Source organism: Acanthaster planci, linkage group LG19 (genome assembly GCF_054643075.1).
Source record: "Acanthaster planci isolate LZ-2023a linkage group LG19, COTS_SCS, whole genome shotgun sequence".
In the NCBI taxonomy this organism is placed as follows: Eukaryota; Metazoa; Echinodermata; class Asteroidea; order Valvatida; family Acanthasteridae; genus Acanthaster; species Acanthaster planci.
In genome coordinates this window covers 4,129,112-4,151,097 of record NC_141795.1, presented here as the reverse complement: position 1 = coordinate 4,151,097, position 21,986 = coordinate 4,129,112, and the positions used below count along the sequence as shown (strand labels likewise).

General features: G+C 42.6%; 2 protein-coding genes across 3 annotated transcripts; one reads left to right on the top strand and one right to left on the bottom strand.

Moving 5' to 3' along the window:
* Positions 1-141: 141 nt before the first annotated feature.
* Positions 142-10,345, top strand: LOC110973425 (tetraspanin-5-like). Of its 2 annotated transcripts, none has more exons than XM_022224270.2 (6): positions 142-480; positions 4,361-4,542; positions 4,751-5,104; positions 5,544-5,790; positions 6,276-6,369; positions 7,849-10,345. In XM_022224270.2, exons 2-6 carry the CDS (start codon positions 4,375-4,377, stop codon positions 8,153-8,155), a joined length of 1,170 nt encoding a protein of 389 aa, XP_022079962.2. In that variant the 5' UTR covers positions 142-480; positions 4,361-4,374; the 3' UTR covers positions 8,156-10,345. The 2 variants fall into 2 exon arrangements, with proteins under 2 accessions (XP_022079962.2, XP_022079970.2); XM_022224278.2 differs by lacking the exon at positions 142-480 and adding an exon at positions 3,382-3,532.
* LOC110973798 (calcium-activated chloride channel regulator 1-like) lies at positions 8,904-19,999 on the bottom strand. The gene is made up of 15 exons (XM_022224906.2): positions 19,788-19,999; positions 18,848-19,139; positions 18,372-18,489; positions 17,666-17,840; positions 17,223-17,355; positions 16,768-16,883; positions 15,917-16,138; positions 14,741-14,927; positions 14,190-14,302; positions 13,676-13,787; positions 13,388-13,506; positions 12,751-13,036; positions 12,384-12,527; positions 11,978-12,196; positions 8,904-11,504 (listed from the first exon to the last, which is right to left on the bottom strand). The coding sequence occupies exons 1-15, from the start codon at positions 19,992-19,994 to the stop codon at positions 10,738-10,740; spliced, it is 3,210 nt and encodes a 1,069-aa protein (XP_022080598.2). The 5' UTR covers positions 19,995-19,999; the 3' UTR covers positions 8,904-10,737.
* Positions 20,000-21,986: the final 1,987 nt, after the last annotated feature.

The following is a 21,986-nucleotide window of genomic DNA, read 5'->3' as shown; positions in this document are numbered from 1 at the left end:
AGCAGAACCCAGCCGATTCAAACTACACTGTTTTCCCATCGAGAATGTAATGCCGCCGGTTGCTCACAACACATGGGTTAACCATTAACTAGTATGCACTGGGGTATATTAATATGGGTGTACTTTGACCGCTGTGTTTGCTGAGACCGAACCCAGGCAGTGCTTAAAAAATATGGATTACAACCATTTGTGTCATCAAATACGACATGTCAATTCATGCTAAGTGGAGATATCGGGGAGTCACACTGCGTGACGTGCAGCATGTGTGTATATCACGAGATTGCATGATGATACGACCAGGTCGACCTCGGAATCCGGTTCACTTGAAAACGCTGCGCCCGTGCGGTTTTTCCTGCTCAAACATCATTCACACTCGCGTTGTTGACAGCTGGAGTCACTTCCCTGGTTTCTAGTCTTCCATTGGAGTAAAGTAATTCAGACAAGGAATTCCCCCGTTGATACAACACAAGCCAGACCAAGGTAGGTCATGATTGCCCCGTCATTTGTATTTTAAACCCACCCAGTCCAAACCCAACAATGTTCCATAGGCCTATATGGAATTTTATAGGCACTTTTATGGTTTGGGTCTGTGTCGGTCACTCTATGCCACTTTCCTTTGTGTCAAGCTGGTGCCATACTTTGTATATACAGATTTGCATTTATAATTTTAACAGATACTTTGTTATGAATGAAGATTTATTCCTTTCACGGGTAGGTCGGCACCCTTTTCGCCCTACTGCATTTCAGTTTTATAGATTTTGAACATGAATCAATCACCAACGCCTTTTGATTCTCACCCGTTCTGGGTAAATGACGCTCGAGGCTGGTTCAAGTTCTCCAACAAAAGGCTGTAAATTGATTTCCAACTGAGGCAACCATGTATGCAAGGTGGACTTGGGTGGCTTGATGAGCCCCCATTGGGAAGAGATATCATTTAAGGGGTTGTTTTACTTTCTGACAAGCGAATACAATGAACATCTACATTTTAAACTACAAGCTCCGATGTAGCCGTACATCCTAGCCCATGTGGTGCATGCAAACGAGATCGGGGGGGGGGGGATTTCGATCCGAGCCCCACCCCAAATCCTGAGTGCACCGCTGAGTATGCTACAAAGCCAGTTCGTATTTTTCTTTGTAGCGGTATGGATTTCTGATATAAATGACAGTGACTGTCCAATTATTGTACCGTTGATGCATGTGAACCGTGGCTCACTCTGGCCGGCATCAATGTTCACAACGATTTTCAAAGTGATTAATTTTATAGGATCATTCTCAGCCTTGGACATTGGGTCAAGACGGTGATCTTTTAATCTCGTTTTAGTACCACACTCCTCCGTGTATAGACCTAAGTGAGTGAGTGTGTGTGTGTGTTCAACATGAAATAGGAGATGAGTCTGGCACAAACAAGTTTTATTCAGCAACTTCCCAGAAATACGACACCGCAAGGAAATGGTTGCGGAATCCGGATGGAGAACTGGGCGATGATAGTGAAGGTGTGCTTCACAATTCATTTGTGTACCGTTGTAGTGCAACACCACCCCGGGTTTCAACCTACATTAATTTTATGCATTGCCTGAAACCATACATAATGTTCTTATATGTAGTGTGAGAAAATTCTTCGATTAAATTCCTTTGTAAGATCACGCAGAGCGTTAAGTGCCTTGTGTTGTTGATGTAAATAAACTAAATAGTTTGGGAATTACAGGCGATATGGATTCATGATGAACTGGCAAATGTTTTGTTAAATTCAATAAAATATGTGCATGAAATTTGCTTACTCAACTGCATGTTTCGAGAAAACAATTTTCCCCTGATTTAAAAGCCTTAACTCTGCCACTTTTAATATGACGGTATCGTAATTGGCAGATTCCTCACGCGGATTTGAGTGAAAGGCGAAGATTTGGTAGATATAACAGCAAGTATCACGAGAAAGACAATTAGTTCGTTGACGTCATGAAATCCATTTTCGCTTTCACTTTAGTCGCCTGGCCCAGCTTGAGCGTGTTTGCCATGATAGTAACGTTGTATTTACTGGCTACAAAAATTGTCGCATGATGTTGAAGGCGGAAATCTTGTGAGATCATTGCGATTATTAATCGGCCGAGCTGGAGGGAACGGCTCGCGAGGTTGGCTACATTATGGAAGTGTTTCAGTTTTTGTCTTTTACTTTAAATTCTCTTTGTTTCTTGTCTTTGTTTTTCTTTTTTAATTATTTGTTTACTTTATTCTTTTGTTTTGAGTTGAGCAAATCGTAATAAAGGAAAGCATGTGGCTGTTCTCAATTTCAGCCGTGCAGATGCAGAAATATGTGACATCAATAAAGTCAAGAGATTTGTAGCCCTTTCAGCGAAGTGTGGCATAGGGGTCGGGTCTGCTGGGGATCGCACGCAGTCACAGATCGATAACATTTGGGTGACAAATTTGCGAGCCAAACTAAATGGAGAACATAAATCATGACTATGCTTTGCGCCTTGCCCATTTTGATATATGCCTATTTTGTTTGACGGAATAGCAACAGTTAATTCCATCCTTTAAGATGTGCTATAAATCCTAGAGCGCGTAAAGTGAGTGGACAATGGGTCTTTCGTGTACTGAATTTAGGGCCTGTATAACAGCTTCGGCATCATCATGTGGGGTCGTGCTCAGGATTGGCTAATGTAGTGGGTATGGAAAAGGCTTTGTATTTTGTCCATGATTCAAATCCCAGACGCTACGACTTGTCTTTGTATTCCAGCAGTTTCTTGTTGAAAACGATCGGTTTGATGCTGTTTAAGTACCGCCAAGATTTGTTGCCCTAGATTTTTTTTCGAAGGGGAAAAACATGTTGTCGGCTTGAGCCTAGCTTATTAGTATGACGCCCATATTACACAATACGATGATATATTAACTCCACGTACTTAATATCTGCATTTTTGCTGTGAAGGCTTCCTTTATTAAAGGCAAAGGGTTTTCTTTTCGGATATATGACACATCACGTATGACGTGTAAAATGCCGTGCACTGATAGTCCATTAGCGTGTGTAATAATTACAAATAAATGTCATTGTTATAAGAAAAGTTATTTAAGCTTGTTATCCTTCGAAAGTGCACTCCGAAAGGACAAGTTTAGCTACACGTTTTTATTGTGGGTTTGATTTAAAGGGACAGGTCCGTTGCGATCGTATATACGCATGAGCGGTTTGTAGGGAAGGATTAGTTAATTTTTGAATTGCATATTCACGCCATACACAAGCGACACAAGGAAAAGAGGAATAGATCTGATGATGTTTTATTCCATTTTATTGATTGAACCAAAGTAAGAGCAAACACATCGGGTGCGTTGCACGTACAGTTCGTTCCATAACAGGGCGTACCTATTCCAAAGTCCACCATTTTCGTCACTAATTTCCGCGAACACCGAAGACAACCATATTGCATTTGTCAGTATCCGGGATTCTGTTTGCACTCGAATATGCGCACAGAGTGTATGCTCAGAACTACATCTGATAAAATGTCAACATTATTGTCTAAAGGAAGACCTCAGATCTAAGAAGGTAATCTCACACGTCTTTTACAGTCCTATAGTTTCCAAGGAACAATTTGTGATAGTTCACAGCATGTCGTTGAGGTTATATTTGTACCACTCGCTGTGTCAGGTCACAGCCAAAGTGACGCTTAATTAACTCTTATCAACTTAACAAAATTCCATATCCATGCATGTTTCCAGTATTTTGAAATATTGGGAACTGTGCGACTTTTTGCCGTGTTGTCTATATTGGAATTAAAAAATAGTTTTGCTAAACTGTAGGTGAATAGAAATAAACATAACGTGCGAAGGTTGACTTATCGCCATTGGTGGATGCTTACATTATCGTTTGAGTCATTTCAGTACTGTTCGCAGTGGCTTAACTACTGGGGGGAGGGGGGCATGTGCCCCTAGCAGATGGGGCAGCTTATATTCTTGTGGTCCCCCCTTGAAAAAAGGTGCGCATCCCGGGTCAGATATTTAGCCCTATTTCCGCCATCGACTGTTCTGTGCTCATCATGCACATTCTTCTCAAGGAAACACAAGTAATACCTTTTTTATGATTTGAAGTCAACCTCTGTGGAATCACAATCCCCTTGAAATTGCATAATGACTTCGATCCCGCAAGCCCGATGCCACGTGACAGTCGAACTCAGGGTAAAGAAACTAGGACCAACACTTAATTTCTGCGCACTGAGCATGCTCACTTGGCTCAGATTGGGATAGTTCATCTGGTTTAAACATTGAACATGACCCAGTTTAAAATGCTGGGCCACATAATAGTCACAAATGCAGCACAACCTCTTTTATCGGCCTTTGAACGCGGTCATAGGTCTATATTTAATTTACCAAACAGGTATATCCATCACCATGGGGCGTAAGACAGAACCCTTGCGCCAGGAGACAGCACAGCAGCCACCGCCCCCCTACACCGTCAACCAACAGATGAGATACCCCGAAATGAGAGATCAAGGTTACTATTTACAGAGTGTTCCCCAGCAACCCCAGCAGCCTTATGGCAGACCACAACAACCGCCGGTGGGTATAAGACTTCTTTACATTTAGAGTCCGTGTAGGAACAGTCTCCCAAATGAGATTTAATAAGATAGTGTCTGGTAATTAACTTTCATATGTGTCTAAAGAGCATGTAATGTTTGAGGAAACCAAACCTACCTATTTGAAAAGAACAAATTACTTGTCATGTGGAAATTTGAAATCATTGTATTTTTTTTCCTTCATGAAATAGCCACAGGCACAGCAACAATCTGCGCAGAAACGTCCCCCACAGCAACAGCAGCAACAACGACCCAGACAACAGCAACAAAAACAACAACGACAACAGCAACAACGACAACAGAAACAACCAAAGATGCGCCAACAGCAGCAGAAGGCCCAGCAACAACAGCAGCATCAGCAGCACAGAAGGCCGTCGCTCCGACGGTTTCGAAGGGCCCCACCCGGCGTGGAGGTCAGCCCCTGCATCAAGTACACCCTGTTCTTCCTCAACATGGTCTTCTGGCTACTGGGCGTGTTCCTGTTGGGGTTCGGAATTTGGGGCGTGGTCTCGAAGGCGTTGGCCAGTGTCGAGGCAATTGCAGAGGTGGGCTGGACTTTGAGTCACTTAACCTCTTGGGTGTCGATCAAAGATTTTTGTTTTGTTTTCAAAGTGCAGAATCGGAGGGAAAGCGATTGTGATCACCATCACCGCTTCTCCATAATTTGCAAATTTACAGAAATTGTTATCCCAGACCATTCAAAGGGTATTTTGGCGAGTTTTGCTCACCAAGTTTCTGAAAGCCTTACATGCATTTTTAAAATGAATTTATGTACCCAAATGAACGTTGAGGGTGAGCATTCTTCATATGATAGGTGTGGTAAGGGCTGGGTGCTTGAACGAATAAAAATGATTGCGCCCAGCAATATTGCGAACAATTGAACTTCAAGATCCCCATTGACCCCTTTACTGGAAGACAGTTTGTCATCTTCAATTTGTGGACGGGATCACCGTAACATTCCAGACTCACTCGTCCCACACTCAGGTGGCCGGCATCGGCTTCGACCCGATGTACGGCTTCATCATCGTCGGCGCCGTCATCTTCATCTTGGCTACCAGTGGCTGCATCGGAGCTCTCCGAGAGAACACCTGCATGCTCAAGTTCTTCGCCTACACCCTCATTCTCATCTTCCTAGCCGAGATCACCATCGGTGTGCTGGCTTACTTCTATCAGGACAAAGTGTTCGCCATTCTGGAGGGATGGATCAACAGCTCCATCAGAGATTACTATGGTGAGTATACGGCGCGAAATAATTCACATGCTTTCTTTTCAATTTTCTGAATTTCGGTTCTGGTTTATTTCACAGTAGGCCTAAACATGTGCCTGAGAGTAGCACCTTACTTCAAAGTTGACATTTTTGCGTGCGTTATTCTACCTTTATATCACCTAAGCTTTGCTGCTTGTGGGAGGTTTCACACGACATAATGGAGCTTTGTGAACCTACTGAATGGTATTCACACATTCTTACTTAAATCGTGCATGTCAAACAGGTACCAAATTTGCTGGTCTGTGTGTATCGAAAGATACCATCTGGTGTCAAAACTTATGCCCATGTCAAAAAGGCCTCTCCCTTGTAATCTCTTGGGTTGAGGGCGCTTTACAGACCTATTTGGAATCGCTCCTATTCGTAATAATGGTACCCTTTGTACCAACTGTAAGGTCACGTCGTACCGTTAGGAAGAGCACTGAGCTATTATGTGTATGGTCTTTTCACAGACGACCCAGACACGCAATTTATACTCGACGGATTGCAAGAGAACCTTCAGTGTTGCGGTTCAGCCAACGGGCCTGCTGATTGGGAGAAAAACATGTAAGAGGTTCAATCATTATGATGAATGGGGGTGGTACCTCACCCTAAAAACCTGTGACCCTGAACAGGGTGAAATTTGCACTCTGTGAAGCCATGCTCTTTGGCTGTTTCGCACATACCTCATTGTACCATGGTTTAGTGCTAAGTCGATTCGAATATTTCGCTATTCGAATACTTAACCTTCAATTCGATCGATCGATTCGATTCGATCGGTCTTACCGACCGGCAGACTGTTGCAATAATGCACACAATTGTACATTATAATCACTAATCACCTCTCACGTCTAGGACTCCAGTCACGATTTAGCAAGATTTAGAGAGGAACAACACTTCTTACCCTTAAATAAGTTTTAATGAACAAGTTACTTTTTGAATCATTGTAGGATTTCTGTCACTTTTCATTTGAATCTGCTCCACAATATTTTCTCATTTAAAACAAAAGAAAATTCTCCCTTCATTTTCATTAATTTGCACTCGAATATTCAAAATTAGGGATATAATATTCGGATATTCGATACTCGATCAAATATCCGGATATACCGTGGTTGGACAAATCTGGCACAGATGCTTTACATGAACAAGGGCTTCTGCGCGACTGGTATCCAAACCACCGTGTAACTTACTTTCAAGGAATATCATAATTTGGTTCCAGTTAAAAAAATCCGTAAGGGTCACTGCTAAAGACCTTTCAATGGTTTCCTGCAAAAAATCATGACTAGGTTCTACTGAATTTTGTGTGTCAAGTCGCACCACTCGAACAAAACTTGTATTGAAACACGGACGAACGCGCAGTCAGCAAAAAACAGACATGCATGAGATTGGTGTTGGAAAATTATTAACAGAGCGGCTTCAGTCCCGTGTCACCTTTGCAGCTCTGTCCAAAAAGCAACTGTCGAAATTATTGTTGAAAACCTAGGTTGGTTTGAAGATAGTTATTGGACAATAAGCTCCCCGTATAAGAATAATTATTTCGGGTAAGCTGTCATTTTGATTTCAAATCGAAATCCGAGATTGTCGTTTCTCATGATATACAGCATTTACCGAGCTCGAACGTCGTAAGCTATATAAGCGCAAATCACCTTTCTACAGAGTTTGAGCATTTTGTTGCTTCATACGAATATAGTGCACAAATGGACTGCATCAAGGCCCCTTTCTCACAACAATAATGGTATCAGAGCACTTTTCCCACTCTCTGCATTTTGGACTTCATTACACACAATAGCATGTGAGTAAACGTTTCGCCCTCTTGCTCTCTTGTGAAGATCATGTGACGTTATCTTTGACGTCATCTTTGAAGCATCTTTCTCTTGTGATTTGACAAGTATTTAACAGCTATTTCAAAACGTTAATTCCATTCCTGTTTCATGAGACAGAAGAGAACCGCTTGCTTCAAGTCTGCGTCGCGTAACCACATTATCCAATCTTTTTCGTAAAAAGTGTGACATGGTCAATTCGCTTCGCTCTTGCATGCCTTTGTAGATATTTCAACTGCAGCTCACCGGCTCGATCCAAGTGCAGCGTGCCTTACTCCTGTTGTCAGGCAGACCCGGTGGCCGATGTGGTCAACTATCAGTGTGGCTACGGGGCCCTGGAGCCCCGCGAACCGAGCCAGCCCCGGCCGGACGTCTACTTCACCGGCTGCGTGAACGCCATGAAGGACTGGTTCATTAGCAACGCTATCGTGCTGGGCGTGGCTGGTGGTGTACTCATCATTATGGAGTGTCTGGTCATTTGCCTAGCCAAGTCGCTGGTCAACGACATCGAGTGCGTCAAATCGTACTGGTAGTTCATCGACCACCAATTCTGTAGATGCTGTCCAACATTCACTTAAATATGAAGACTTCAAGTAGCACGCAAAGCATGGATGTGCAGGTTTATATTTTCACCGTAGTGGTAAGTAATGGACAAAGACACCATACGGTATTGACGTTAATTCCACATTTTTTTGCATAGCGTGGTCATCAGTTAACAGTGTCGGAAAAGGTACACACAGGCTTTCAGTTTGTTTCCATCGATTGTTGCCTATATTTCCTGTGATCAACCCAAAGACCTCGGAATGTCAACCTGGGATGCTAAGGGAAAATCAGCTCACAACGCGGTCTGTTTGTAGTCGAGTCCATCACGGATCCAATCAGAAGTCGCTAAACCAATTCCGGTCATAAATTACAAGGAGGAGAAAACAAACGGCCTGCTGCAAATGCACGAGGACTTCATATCTTGTGAATGACCTGTGTATAGGCTCGTAAGGATTGGCAAGGACTTGTGAGAACTGAATTATACAACACTACTCTCAACACTAACAACTGCTAATGAGGCACTGACACCCCAATTGGCGGGCCAGAATAGACGACATCAAAGAATGTGTTTGTTCATAATTAATAAACGTAGCTTGTTTCCCACAATTACAAATAAAAATTAACTAGAGCAAAATCCAGCACGCTTACTTTGAGATTATACATCAATTCTGTGCTGAGATTCTATTCATTGTGACCACTAATCTGTAAATTTCATTCATTGAGACAACATGTTCACGGTTGACAGTTGCCCGTGTTATGATTTATTACAAAAATCTTTATTGTCCAAGAGGAAATGGTATCAGCCTTTTGGAGTCGCTGGTCTCCAAAAGGTTTAGCACACGGAGAGATTGACTAATTAATTAGGTAGATATTGCACATTGAAATCAAGACCAATGATTCACTGAAATAATAAATCAACATGGTGCTCATTAATTGCTAGTAATTATTGACTGTGATACCATTCATTTGTTTGACAAATTGTACATTATATTATAAATGAAACCATTTCATGGTATCATAAAGTAAACATTATAGATCATAGAGGCCTCAATATTTTTGTACTTCTGCTGCAGGGCAGCCCATGCATTTTACTCATTCGTGCTATTTTCTTGTTTAGCAAAGAAAATGAAGATTCGATAACTTTCTGACTGTTATGAAGTAAAATCTTAAAAAAATAAACATGTTTTTAAACTTTTCCAAAGTGGCTTTTGGACTGATTTTTTTGTACGCAATCCAATTCCTTTACACTAAAATGGCAGATCGTTGAAGTTTGCGGTCTTCAGACTTTTTCCAGTATACAAAAACACGTGATTTCCCGAAAAAGCAAATCTCAATTCAGAGTGGGCGGGACATGTGGTATTGTCTTCTACAACTTTTACAAAATGGGGACAATATTACCGCCAAACATCAGTTTTGAATTGACACATTGTTTGACAATCGATTTCCATAATTGATAGCTGCATTCCACTGATATCCCTGTCTCAGGAAGGAATGACCGACTGGAAAGCGAGGCAATATTTCTAAAATCAGCCAAAAGTCATTGCTTTTGTATGTGTGATACTGACTTCACGGGCGGATCCTGCGGATGGGGGGGGGTAACGGTGAGCATGACCCCCCCCAACAAGCTCCAAAGTTGTTTTAAAAATAAAAAAAAGAAAGGCAATTGTTTTGATCTATTTCACCCGTTTCTTCTCAAAGCCTGTAAAAAGCCTGTAAAGCACCCTCACCCCACAGAAAGGCTAAAGCAGGTCCCTTGAAATAATTCACAAATGTGTGGCCCCAACAAGTTCCCCTTTCAAAGTTGGTTCTGGGTCCGCCCTTGAAAAGGGTTTGCTACCAAAGATGTGACAGACCATCCACAATTGTTAATTGTGAAAATGCAATTATGAACTACACGTGCACTTTCAATGTACCCGCGTTTCTTCTTATTTCCATTCACTGTTCATCCAATTTAGATACTGCACGGGCTTAATACCAGTGGTTTATAGACTGAGTGTATCTTGTGATGAAAACGAAAGTCTTTCTTTCATTTTTCTATTATAACAAAAGGTCATAGCTTGGCATTTATTATTTCATATACCACGAACTTACAAAAAAATGGGATATTATGATTTACGTCTGTGATAATTTTGCTATGTACAAGAGTTTATGAGCTAAAATAAATAAATGTAAATTGTGTACGTTGTGCTCTGGCGTCATAAGTCTATTGTATAATGATAAAAGTACAAAAAAGCATGTTGCATTTGCCAGGGTGCGCCTAAATACGGAGTGCTATAAGGTTATACTTTTCAAAGGGATGGCTGGGCTGATAGCTATGAGTGGGCGGATAATGGGCAGTTGATATCGTCTCGCTCCATGTTACACATTCTTCGTGCGTAATTTTACATGGCAAGAATTATCACATTTTACCTAATTTTAACCGTTTGCAAATACCTTTGGGCGTGTCATGCATGTTCTTGTCAACTACGAGCTTAACAGTTTTTTTCTCTGCCAATGATTATAAATTCACTTAGAAACTTCCCAGATTGAAGCTGCGTTTCATCCGTGCAGCCAGTTGGTTAATGCTTTCGACTTAAACCTCAGTGTCTGCGGTGTATTTACCCTGCGTGCCGAGATCGACTATTTCAACATCAGAATCGTCGTACTTTTGCATCTCCTTGCTCAAAGGCTCAATGATGGACTGCCCCGATTCAGGCGTCACGACCGGTGTGCGTGAACCTGTGTTGAATTTGGATACAGAAACAGACAGCAAAATTACAAATGTCAAAAACCCAGTGCCTCCACAGACACAAATAATGATGATCTGATTTCGAGTGAGGATCGGTTCGTTTGTGCCGTTTACTGGTATCGATGCCCCGACGGATGTCGATTCTGAGAGTGTGGTGCCAGTCTCACTATGAGTTGTGTTCGTCATGGATATGGACGAGTCTACTCCAGTCGTGACCGATGGGTTGGATGGCATGGTGCCAGTGCCGACCTGATCTGTACTCTCCGTGAACGCAGACGAGGCAATACCCGTCGCGACCGAGGTGGTGGTTAGTCTGGGCACCACGGTTGTAGTGGGCCCCGGGGCGGCGGGGATATATCTGCGCAGCGCAACGAGCACGATGTTAGAGAGGGGAGACGTCCGATTGGCGTCGTCTCGGGCAACCACGGCAAAGGCGAACGGAGCTATGTCGGTGCTGACGGGCACGGTGACGGTGAATTCCTCGGGAGAGCCAGACACGTGGGGGTCGCTCAAGTCTCCTTGGAGTATGTCTGACTGTGGAATGATCTCAGTGCCAGAGCCTGTCAGGATGGACTCGGCATTTACTCCTCTCATCAATTCATAAGAGTCAGCTGCAGGTTTGGAAAGAGTAATGTACAAAGCGGAATGGAGATTATCTATGAAACCTGGGGACAGGTATGTACAAAAAGAAACTCTCGGTTCTGGTACATGAAAGATAAAGAACAATCCGACTTTAATGAAATCCATCATCAGTAGAGAAAGGGTATTGTAGTCTTATTCCATTCGCAGGTATTAAATGAACGGCTTTGAACGACCTGCCGAGGTGGAAAAAAATCGGCTCATTAGCACTTTGCCCCATGTGCGACCCATCGATAGATAAATCAGCAGCAATGCTTGGCTTATCCAAAACAGTATGTTACTCGTGTGTTTAACTTGTGCGCAGCGCCCTCATAGCTATCTCTGTGTACAATAAGAGCCAGTGACCTAGAACATGAAGTTTTGATTGAAGCAATGAGACTGAAAGATAGGAAGACGCGTGAACATTGCGCACGTAAGATTACAGTATCCACACAGGCATGCGTACCTCTTCCGCTATCGAAGTCATCTCCAGTCGCGGTCCACGCCAGTCGCACCGTTCTGTCGGTGTACGAGGAAGCGACTACCCGCAAATCCGTCACTTTACCAGGGGGGAACGGGTCTGTGTCTGGCGCCGGTGCCTTGACGACTCTGCACGAGCCCGTAGAAACCACGCGCTTGAAGATCGGCACTGAACTCTGAACGGAGCGTGCTTGCCTCCGAGGACCTAAAACAGACCAGAGTCTCGTCCAAAGAATTATATGTAGAAGGAAATGGATTTCCAAAGAACTCGTTTAGCAGGCTAAGTGCATATGAGTACGTAATCTCCAAGGAAGAACATTTATGGGATTCAGAGTTTTAGTCAAAAAAGAAAGCAAAATGCACACTAAGTGAACTGAAATATGTCCAAGTACCTCCATCAGACGAGAACGGCAAATCAGTGACTATTGCATCGTGTCCGTTGTTCTCAACACGCACTTCGACTCCGTAGAACCCATCCCCGCTGTACTTCGTGAAATATGCGGAGTAGATTCCATCGTTCCTGGTGATATCAGCTCCTGCGGTGGAACCATATTTCACAATATTTCCACAATATAACGGCGTTGCGTTTACTGAGCTAGAATGTTTTATGAAGCGTGGGAAATTCTTCCCAAAACTTCCCATGAGGCACAGAGTTTTGAGACCGGGAAACGATAGTGTTCATTTTTCAAATCGCATACGGTGTATCGACGAAACTATTATTCTTCATGTCAAATTGGAATGGCTATTGATTAAGTTTACCTATCCCAGTATCGAATAGTTGAATTTCTACCGGGTTCGCTGGGTTTGGAATCGACACCAAGGCAGTAACTGTAGCGTTGACCACATTGCCGTATCCCTGGCGCACTTCAGAATAGATTGTTAACGGGGCCTCCTCTTTTTCAAAGTCTTTTGAGAAGTCGCTGATTGATGACGTCACGGAGATGGGCGGTACGTCAGCGTCTCTCGGGGATGACGTCAGCGAAGCCTCAGCGGTGATTAGCAAGGATGGGTCTATGTTCTCGATATTTATACTCCACGGACCCTCCTGTTGTAAATCGATTGTTTGAGTGCTTGGTAATGATCTGAATTTGCACTGTGTCTGTTTTTGTGATGACAAATCAAGATGCATCTTAATTTTTCACTTAATTAATTACTGTTTTTGAGCTTTCAAACAAGTAAAAGGAAGCCACCCCGGAATTATCAGTTACACCATATTTCGAAACAAGTAAATACAGAAACCCCTAAAATAATGCAGTGTTCGTTTCTAGTTGCAGGCGACCTTCCCGTGCTGTTAGCCACCGGCTGCTTCAAGTCCACAAGTGGTGGCGTCCTACACTAAAAACTGCCTAATCTGCACAAAGAATCGCAAACATTCATTGAACAAGTTCAATCTTACCGCAGCTATTCCAATCAAACTGTACACGGCTAATCTAAATGTAGCATTGACCGTGAACCCCGGATAGGAAGGCGTCAGGACATCTCCTGCCGGGCTGCTCAGTGTAATATTTGGTATGGCTGCAAAATGAAATTTTAAAAAAAGTTTAAATCAATATGCAAAGACACGAAAAGAATAAGAATAATCATCTCAACAAGTCTTATTGTAGTGTATTTTTCTGCTTCAGCGAGAAAACGAAATACACTGTTGGTTCCGGAAATTGTTGATTAAGCTTCTTAGCCCCGTTACCTCGTTCTGCCCAGGAAAAGGTGAACTTTGTGTTCTTGCCGATAGTTGCATCGATGTAAGTTAATGCGGTCCGGGACTCACCGACTGGAATGGTGAAAGACATGCTCCAAATCTAGCACATGAGAAAAGAGAAATCACGGCTCGCTTGTTAGAGTCCTTACCTGTCATCATGTATAATTACACAACGTTTTGCCCATTGTATAATGCTAGCAAGTAATCAACCGCATTCTTGGAAACTTCTAGGGGTTGCCAAGGAAATGAACCCTTATCCCCTTCATTCTCAAGTCAACAACATTTGTTTATTCTGGGTTCCATTACTCCTATCTGGTACAAGTCTTCGCCAATCCTCCGTATAAACATTTCCAGTATTTTTAATCCTCTTTAAGAAAGTTTACACAATATTTACAGTTTTCATTACGTGTCTGGATAGGAAAGAGTTGTTTTTTTTTTAAGACAATAAGGCAGTAAGTTGTCCAGAAAGAGAAAAGTGTTGCATGCACTACACGGCACTCACTTGGAGCTGCTTTTCAGAGTTATCGATGTCACTTCTATCGACAGATTTCGTTAGTGCGTCTGTCAATGTGGTTGCCGCCCCTGAGTCACTTAATGCAGAATAAAATTTCCCTCCTGGCGAAAAAGAAATACCACGTAGCTGAAAACGGTTTGGTCATCGAAAAGGAAGTGTAGAGATTGTGCTTTGTTGCCTATGTGAAAGAGACGAGAGTTCGCGTTTTGGTTCATGAACATGTCAGAATCGGTCAGAGTGGGATAGAAAATTTTCACTTGTGCATAAAAATCAGCGGCGTGAAGAGTTGAACCTAAGCGAAGGGGCATCGCCGCTGAATTGGCACTGAAAGTTCTGTCCGTCGTTTTCTGTCGTTGTGCTCTGTGAAATACCTGAAGGCGGAGTCACCTCGCCGAGTCGCGTTCTGCGTCATAGCAACCGTGTTGACGGAATTGTAATTATTGCTATTTTGTTATTGTTTTACTGTTGCTTGTTTGTTGTTGACGTAGTGATTGTCGTTGTCTTGTTTCTTGTGAGGTAATGACGGTTAAAGAAATTACCTGTCAGTTGAGACACCTCGCTGAGTTTGGGGTCGGCATTCTGTGTCATTGCGACCGTATCGACGATAACCCTTGCCTGGAGAATATTACCCATAACAAAGTCTATGGAGGGAAAAATTGTTCCTTGGTATCCATTCAAGAGAAGAATACGGTCACCCGCTCGGTTGCTGTCACCAGACTGTATTAACTGTGGAGATGTAAAAAAGGGTATTAAGCAGAAACGACGAAAGAGTTGAGGTTCTTGGATGCGCCCATTTAAGGAATCTCCGTCTTTTGAGCTGAGTCTTTTTCTCCGACTCGAATCAAGTCCCTCGCCTCCTTTATTGCCCACTGTACAAGAGAACAAAACCATTTTGACTAATGCTTAGAGTTGTGAGGTGCGTTCAATCCATTGTCCAGCGTTGGCAAGCTATGCACCTGTTCATTTTCCGCAAGTACACAAAAGCTTTACTCCTGGCTAAAGCTGTTAACTGGGTGCACAGCCTGTTTTTCCATTCACATGCACGGCGCATGCAGATCTAGTCACACACAGACTTTGCATCATCCATGGATCATGGTGCGTACACACTCTCCCTAATGCCTCACAAGTCCACTTGGATTCATATGTATAAGTTAGCTGCCAAAATATGCTATTCAAGTCGTCCAAATTATTTGCTATCAATATGACTGCACGGAGTTGAGGACGTTTTTACACCAACAAAGAGCAAGAATGGCGAACGGCTAATGTTGGACCACTGTTCTGTGTCTCTTCAAACGAAGATCACGTTTACAACAGTGGAATTACATGCTTAATCACCGAAATCCCTTGGTCACCACAAGAAATTCTTTCGTATGGAAAATACATGCATTTGGGATATCATACGGAAATCATTGATAGGTAAGTTTCTAATATATTAATCTGTTCTGTAAAATTCTACATGTATATATTGCCATCGTTACTTTTAACTGTTCGTTCTTAAGAACAATCGACACTTCAGAATAGGGTCATGTCACAAGAGTGGTTTCATGCATGAAAAGCATGCACTTTCCAGATGCCCGATGTTTGATATGTATTTTTCCCGTTGTGCCACACACATTTTTAGATGTGGCAAACATGTGGTTTTTCTCCTACGTGCTTTCTCCTAAAAAAATAGTAATTGATTTTCGCAGGTGTAACGGCAAATTAAAAGTCTTTACCTCAACTGCTTTGTGTAACGCGCCTCCTACAGACGCATATCCACTTGTCGATTTTGGTAGAGCATCTAGGAGGGTACGACGATCGTCATCGGTATAAATGCTAACCATGTCGCTGAGTGCGTGGGCATTGTCGTTATATTCCACCAGTCCCAACGACACACCAGCGGAGAGGGTCCAGATGAAAGCCGCTGTGGCGCTGATCATCCGCTGGAATGTCTCCCCCTGTGTGGGGAAAGTAGCAGAGAGGCTATCTGCTTGTGACGACCCACTCGCCTGTCATATGAGTGATCGGGTTTCATATCCATGCCTTCATGTTTCAGCCAGGGCTTTCTAAATCTCTCAAAATGATCCTGACCATTCCCTACATGTCCATGGCAAGCTGTCTGCAGAATATTAGGCTCACGTGCCGAGGGATCCTTACTTCCATTCCAGAAAATACAAACTTTAAGGCAGTGTGTTTGTCATCGACATGTTTCCGCCAAGAATTAGATTTGAGTGGAAACAATAGGCTTAATTAGAAAGTGTTCAATTGTTTTCTCTTTGAAACAGTTGTGTTAGAATAAAACCTCTGAAATGATCACAGAGTTCGATTTCAGCAAGTGCATGTACAGTCATTGAAGAATTAAAAGTTAATAAAAAGATAATTAAAATAATAAAAAATTACAAAGTTACTTTCCAAACGAAGAAATTTTTGCACGTATTGCAGATTTGTTATTAATTAAGCACGACCGTCTCCTGGACACATTTGGAATACGTTGTAAAAAGTGCACACTAAAGTTTGGCCAAGGAGTTTGGATAGAAAAACTCCATACACGATGGATCTAACCCGAGCATCGAAAGCGTGAATGCACCTGCATATCCCTGGATGTTTCTAGGGCTACAACAAGCCTCGTGGGCCCACGCTGAACGATTTGAAAGGTAGGCTTGAGATCATCTTCCGAAAGCTCACGTGGCGGGTTGTTGCCATCTAAGATAAAGAAAGAAAGTGAAGTGAAAGAGAACATCTTCAAGGCACTTTGGAAGCAAAGTCAATACACTAGTCCAATCACTTCGTTTGTTGGAGTGACACACTGCAAGAACGTCGAGGTAGTTGTCTCAAATTGTATTTTGGTTTGGACAAGAGAATTTGTTTTTGATTATGACTAGTTATAAATGAAAACTTCTTTGTTTGATTGGGGCCGAACTTTGCAGCTGTGAAGCGAAAGCGCCTACTAATCACGCACTTCAAATGGATTCAGCACAACGCAGCACGTCTTATTTTTTTCCTGAGCAAGTTTCTACTGTTAGGGTTGTAGAAAACACCTGCCTTTGAGGTCATCATGTCCTCTCATCACCTCCCAGTTGCTCTGACGGTCGCAAAGGTAGTTTTGCCGGTTGGGAGCATCGCGGTTGTGAAGGCTCGTGAGCTTTCCCGTATCTGAGTCGCAGAAGTCCACGATCTTTTCAGATAGAGAGAGGAAATATTGCGTTCTAGTTGAGTCTGAATCGAGCCAAGAATCAGAAGCATAGGTGAACTTGATAAAAAGGAGGAAAAGTGATGTTATGATAATTGCAAACGTCATGAACTCCTGATTAGTAACGAGCGCTAGATCTAACAAAAACCCCGGATTTACCCCCAGACCACCCGCGGCATATGTAAAAAGTGCTCTTGTATACCCACAAGCACATTCCAGGCGTTTCAGTAGCTTAAATTTGCACTACACTGGTCCTCCATCGGCGTAAGAATTTGTTCTAAGTAGGGCTGCTTACGTTGTGAAATCTCCCCCTTCCGTACATGACAGATCCCGTGGCGTTTTGCTGTGCCTCCGAGGGGATGAAAAGGCAACTATCTTCGTACCCGTCAACGACGTTCCCATAGCACGGCCGGTAACTCACTCCATCTGACTCCACTACCATCGGCGTACCCGTTATGTTTAAAGAGCACCTGCAATAGACCTTACTCTTAAAATTTGCTCGACAGCTTGCAAAGACGTTGCTCTCCACAGACCAGCCAGCATAATTGACGCATGGGTAGATCTAGGACTTAATTTAGGGGGGAGGACTTGCTTTCTGTGGGGCAGAAATTTGCAATGTTCTAATGTGACCTGTCTCTCAGTGGATTGTAAACATTGTGGGTCGAGTCGGTCTCAACGGAATACTAACTCGGCGTTCCTGATATACGCAGGTGTGTTCATTTTCACAAACAACCTTGTTCAGCCCTAAAATAATAAGTCTATAAATTACTGTTCGAGGTCTGTATAGTCAAGAGTAATCTATTTAAGATTCGATCGTAAACTCGCAGAAAGGCTTTGTGAAAATCAGACATGTAATAAATTTAAAAGAAGGGGCACGGGCTTTTTTTTCAATCTCTGAAAAATTAATTTTTTTTTGTCATTCAGAATGCTAACTTTTCTTTATTGCCCTGTCGTCCACTATGATGTGCATGTTTTTTACCCAGGAAGGCAAATCGTCTTACCTGATTCCTTCAAACTGCTGTGTCGAACTGGAATAATAAAACTGATTCTCCTCGTCATCGGAGACTTCATCGAACAGACCCCAGCGATATTGGCCCCATTCGTATACCAACACTTTTCCTGATTCCAAACGGAAAACGGTTTCGTTTCACTTGCCGGTTTCGAATTTCCAATGCAATCAGCTTCACCCTACAATCCGGCGGCCTATTGAGACACCTGTTGAACTTTTACTTATTAATTGCCTCCTTGTTGCGTATTTGACTGACAAACACAAGAAAAGCAAACTGCTGAATTAGCCCCCAACGTAAATTTTCTGCCCAAGAAGACATCACTACAGAACTTATGATTATGTAAACTATTAGCAGAAACCAAAACTTGCTACTTCGCCCTTACAATGACAATAAGAAGTTTGAAACAGGTGTTGTCGTAACCCAAAATGCATTTCAAGAACTGTATTTAGATAGGAAAATCAGCTGACCAAGAGATGCATAGGCAATTGTTGTATTATGATCTAGGAGGAAGGTGTCCCTGAAGATGATGCTCAGCCCTTCCTGGCCGCATCCTCTGTTGCGTCTGGTGTAAGGAAGCGGCAGGGGGTTGCCATCGGAGGGCCCCACAATGACATCAGGGTCCTCCGGCCTAGCATCGACGTGGGTCAGATAGTCTGGACTCGCCGGCCAGGTCTGGGGCACGAAAATGGTAACGTTGCGGAAGTAGAGACGGCGGTCGGTCGCCCTGTACATTTCGCCTGAAGCATCCCGAAACATCTCCTGATGGAAACCAAGGAGAAACGTGACAATGAGTGAAGTTTGCTGTGACAGACAAACCAACAGTCATCCTGGATTGCGTAGCAAACTGCCGGCTCAGCTACATACTATGAATCAGAGTTGGCAGTTTGCCACACACATTTGCATTAAAATTAAAGTAGCGCCGGTTCCCAACATCTTGATTAAACCAATAAATCAGAGCAAATATGGTGTCATACACTTCCTACTATTCCTACGGAAGCCAACGTTGGCAGATGTGTAACGTTTAGTTGATGACTGATTTCACTTTCAATAGCACATTGGCCAGTAAAGCTGTAAGAGGGGATCACTTTAATAGTGCCACCCTGGATGGCCGAGGAATTGAATTCCAAGTCAGGCAAGTCTACACTACCGTTAGCGACTCAAATTTCTGAGGGGTAGGGAAGCCGTGACTTGTCTCTGTTATCAAGTCAAAATTGGTCGTTGTTCATAAAGCAATATATTGCTGTACCCACAGTTATGCTTTGAAATGTCCTGGGTAAATATTCTTAATATTTCCAAACACCCAAAGGCTAAACATTAGACCCTGAATATAGTTCCACGATTCAATAGTTTGTAATGTATCAAAGTTATGAAGACACACTGTTTTTAAAGAATTCTGTCAAAACTCACCCTTATTTCATTCAACAGATGATCATTTGGACGAACTCCTGGATCGATGAACACAGCAACGTTGGTGTACCCGTTGTGCTGTATAGCAATGGCTGAACTACCGCCCAGTGACGACGCCTGGTGTGTGGTAGCACAGCACGCTAAAACGAGCAGGACGAAGGCCCGCCAAGTACCCTCAGCCCTCATCGCTTCCCGTGGCTGACGCATGTTGTGCCAGCTCTCACATTTTTCTGAGCACCGCTTCCGTGCGTTTCCAGAGTGCAATTAGGACTTCTGAGTCCACCTCAACATTTCCACGGATGTTATGTTCTACAGCGACGTGTCAGGTTAGTCAGTGATTGGGTCCGGCGGTGTTGACGTAGAAACAGTTCTGATATGTTTTAGCAACTCAACTAGTACCCCGTTGACCTTTCAAAAGGAACTTGGCCTGTCATATATTTTTATTTAGAATGCTAATCAGATCCATTTATAGGTTAAATGACATGCGCACGTTTTTAAATGAAGCTGTGAAGTTTAGCTTTTTTTTAGACGATGAAATACACTGCACTGCATGCACACTGAGTTGTTGTTGGCTTAAATATCTGCTGGAGACCCTGTTTCCTCTGAAGAAAAATGTCCAAAAGAAAAAGTGTAAATCAACAACGCAGGTATCAAACGGGGTCGTAGTCCTGCGTTTCAAGAAATAATCATTTTAACAACCTATGATCGCAGAGATGTCAAGATATAGACAGTGGCGGCAGAGACAGTCTGTGGTTTCATTCAACCAGCAAATTGAAACGAAACTAATAATGGGTCTGAATACTTGGGTTTTCACAGCAGTAAAATTGACATTTTGCTTTTTATGTCTAAAATTCCATGGAAGTTTATTTGATTCACTCGGGACATTAAACTCTCAGATTAGTGACAGTCCCGCGTTCCATGTTATAATATCCGTCGAAGCTATGGCAACTATTTTTGGCGCTGAAAATCCATCATTATCCGTCCGGACATCACGTTCATGAAATCGAACCATCAAGCGCGAGTTTTCTTTTGAGCGATAACGCATATCAAGATGAAAAATGCTCAGTCACGGACAGCCGAGTGATTCATTATCAACACGAATTAAAAACAACCCTTTCCCCCATGGAATTTACATCTTTAAAGGTGTTATAATCATAGTGTTTTGTGAATATTGAATTCCAAGCTAAAAACATGAAAAGGTTTGAGTAGCAGAATGTGCCCGGCAGTAGGGAGAAGATAAAAAGGGCACTTTCAAATAAGCTGATGTTCAAAACTATTATCAAATGGTTTGCTACCGATAGTCATTGGCCTAGCGTTGCCGGCCTTCGCATTCGAGAAAGACGGAGGAAACAATATCGTGGTGAAATTCAATTACAGTCTTCTTAGGCACGTCAACAAAACACGCAAACAATGTCCAAACTGATACGAGATACTCCTTCAAGGGAACGACGTAGCCTGCACGAGGTGTGCCTGGGTGTGTTTCGATTGGGTTGTAATAATGAGGCGTTTGTTGAATTTTTGTGTCACATTTGCACATCTAAATGTCGCAAGATTACGTTTAATTGGTTTCAACTTAAATTGCACTCTTTTTGAATGGCAGTTTTCGTTAATTAAAATGAATAAAGCTTCAAAAATAACCGACCAAAAACTTTTTTGAGTAGTTCATTTGATTCATTAACAGAGCGTGAAATTTTCCTGTCATGAATTTTTGTTCCAAGCCTAAATCCCTTGTCTGCCCCGAGGTTGGAGAGAAAAAAAGGAAGCGGCTTTATATCGAACCGCTATCTTGCTTGGCATAATAGGGTTTATAATTGTTGCGAGTGAAACTAGGAGCTGGATAAATATTTGGACAGAGACTTCATAAAGGCTACTTCAAAGAGGGGTCTATTAATCTTCACGATTCGTTGACAGCTTCACCTTTGACAAACTACAGTGTCGATCAGAATCGGTTACGCTGGAATCGTCGATTAGGGCGTGAATTTTTTTCAAGTTGAAAGTTTTAGAAGCTGTGTTTTGTACCGGAATATTTTGTAGTTGATTTCTCAACAATCAGTCACGAATCATTCCCACGTAGTTGTTCATGAAGTCAAGTCACGAAAAACCTACTCGTGGACAAGTTAAAGGAAATTTGGATTCATTTCTGAGTAAAACTTGCTCTCAATTTTTAACCATGTGATATTTCCTATTAGTCACTTTAAA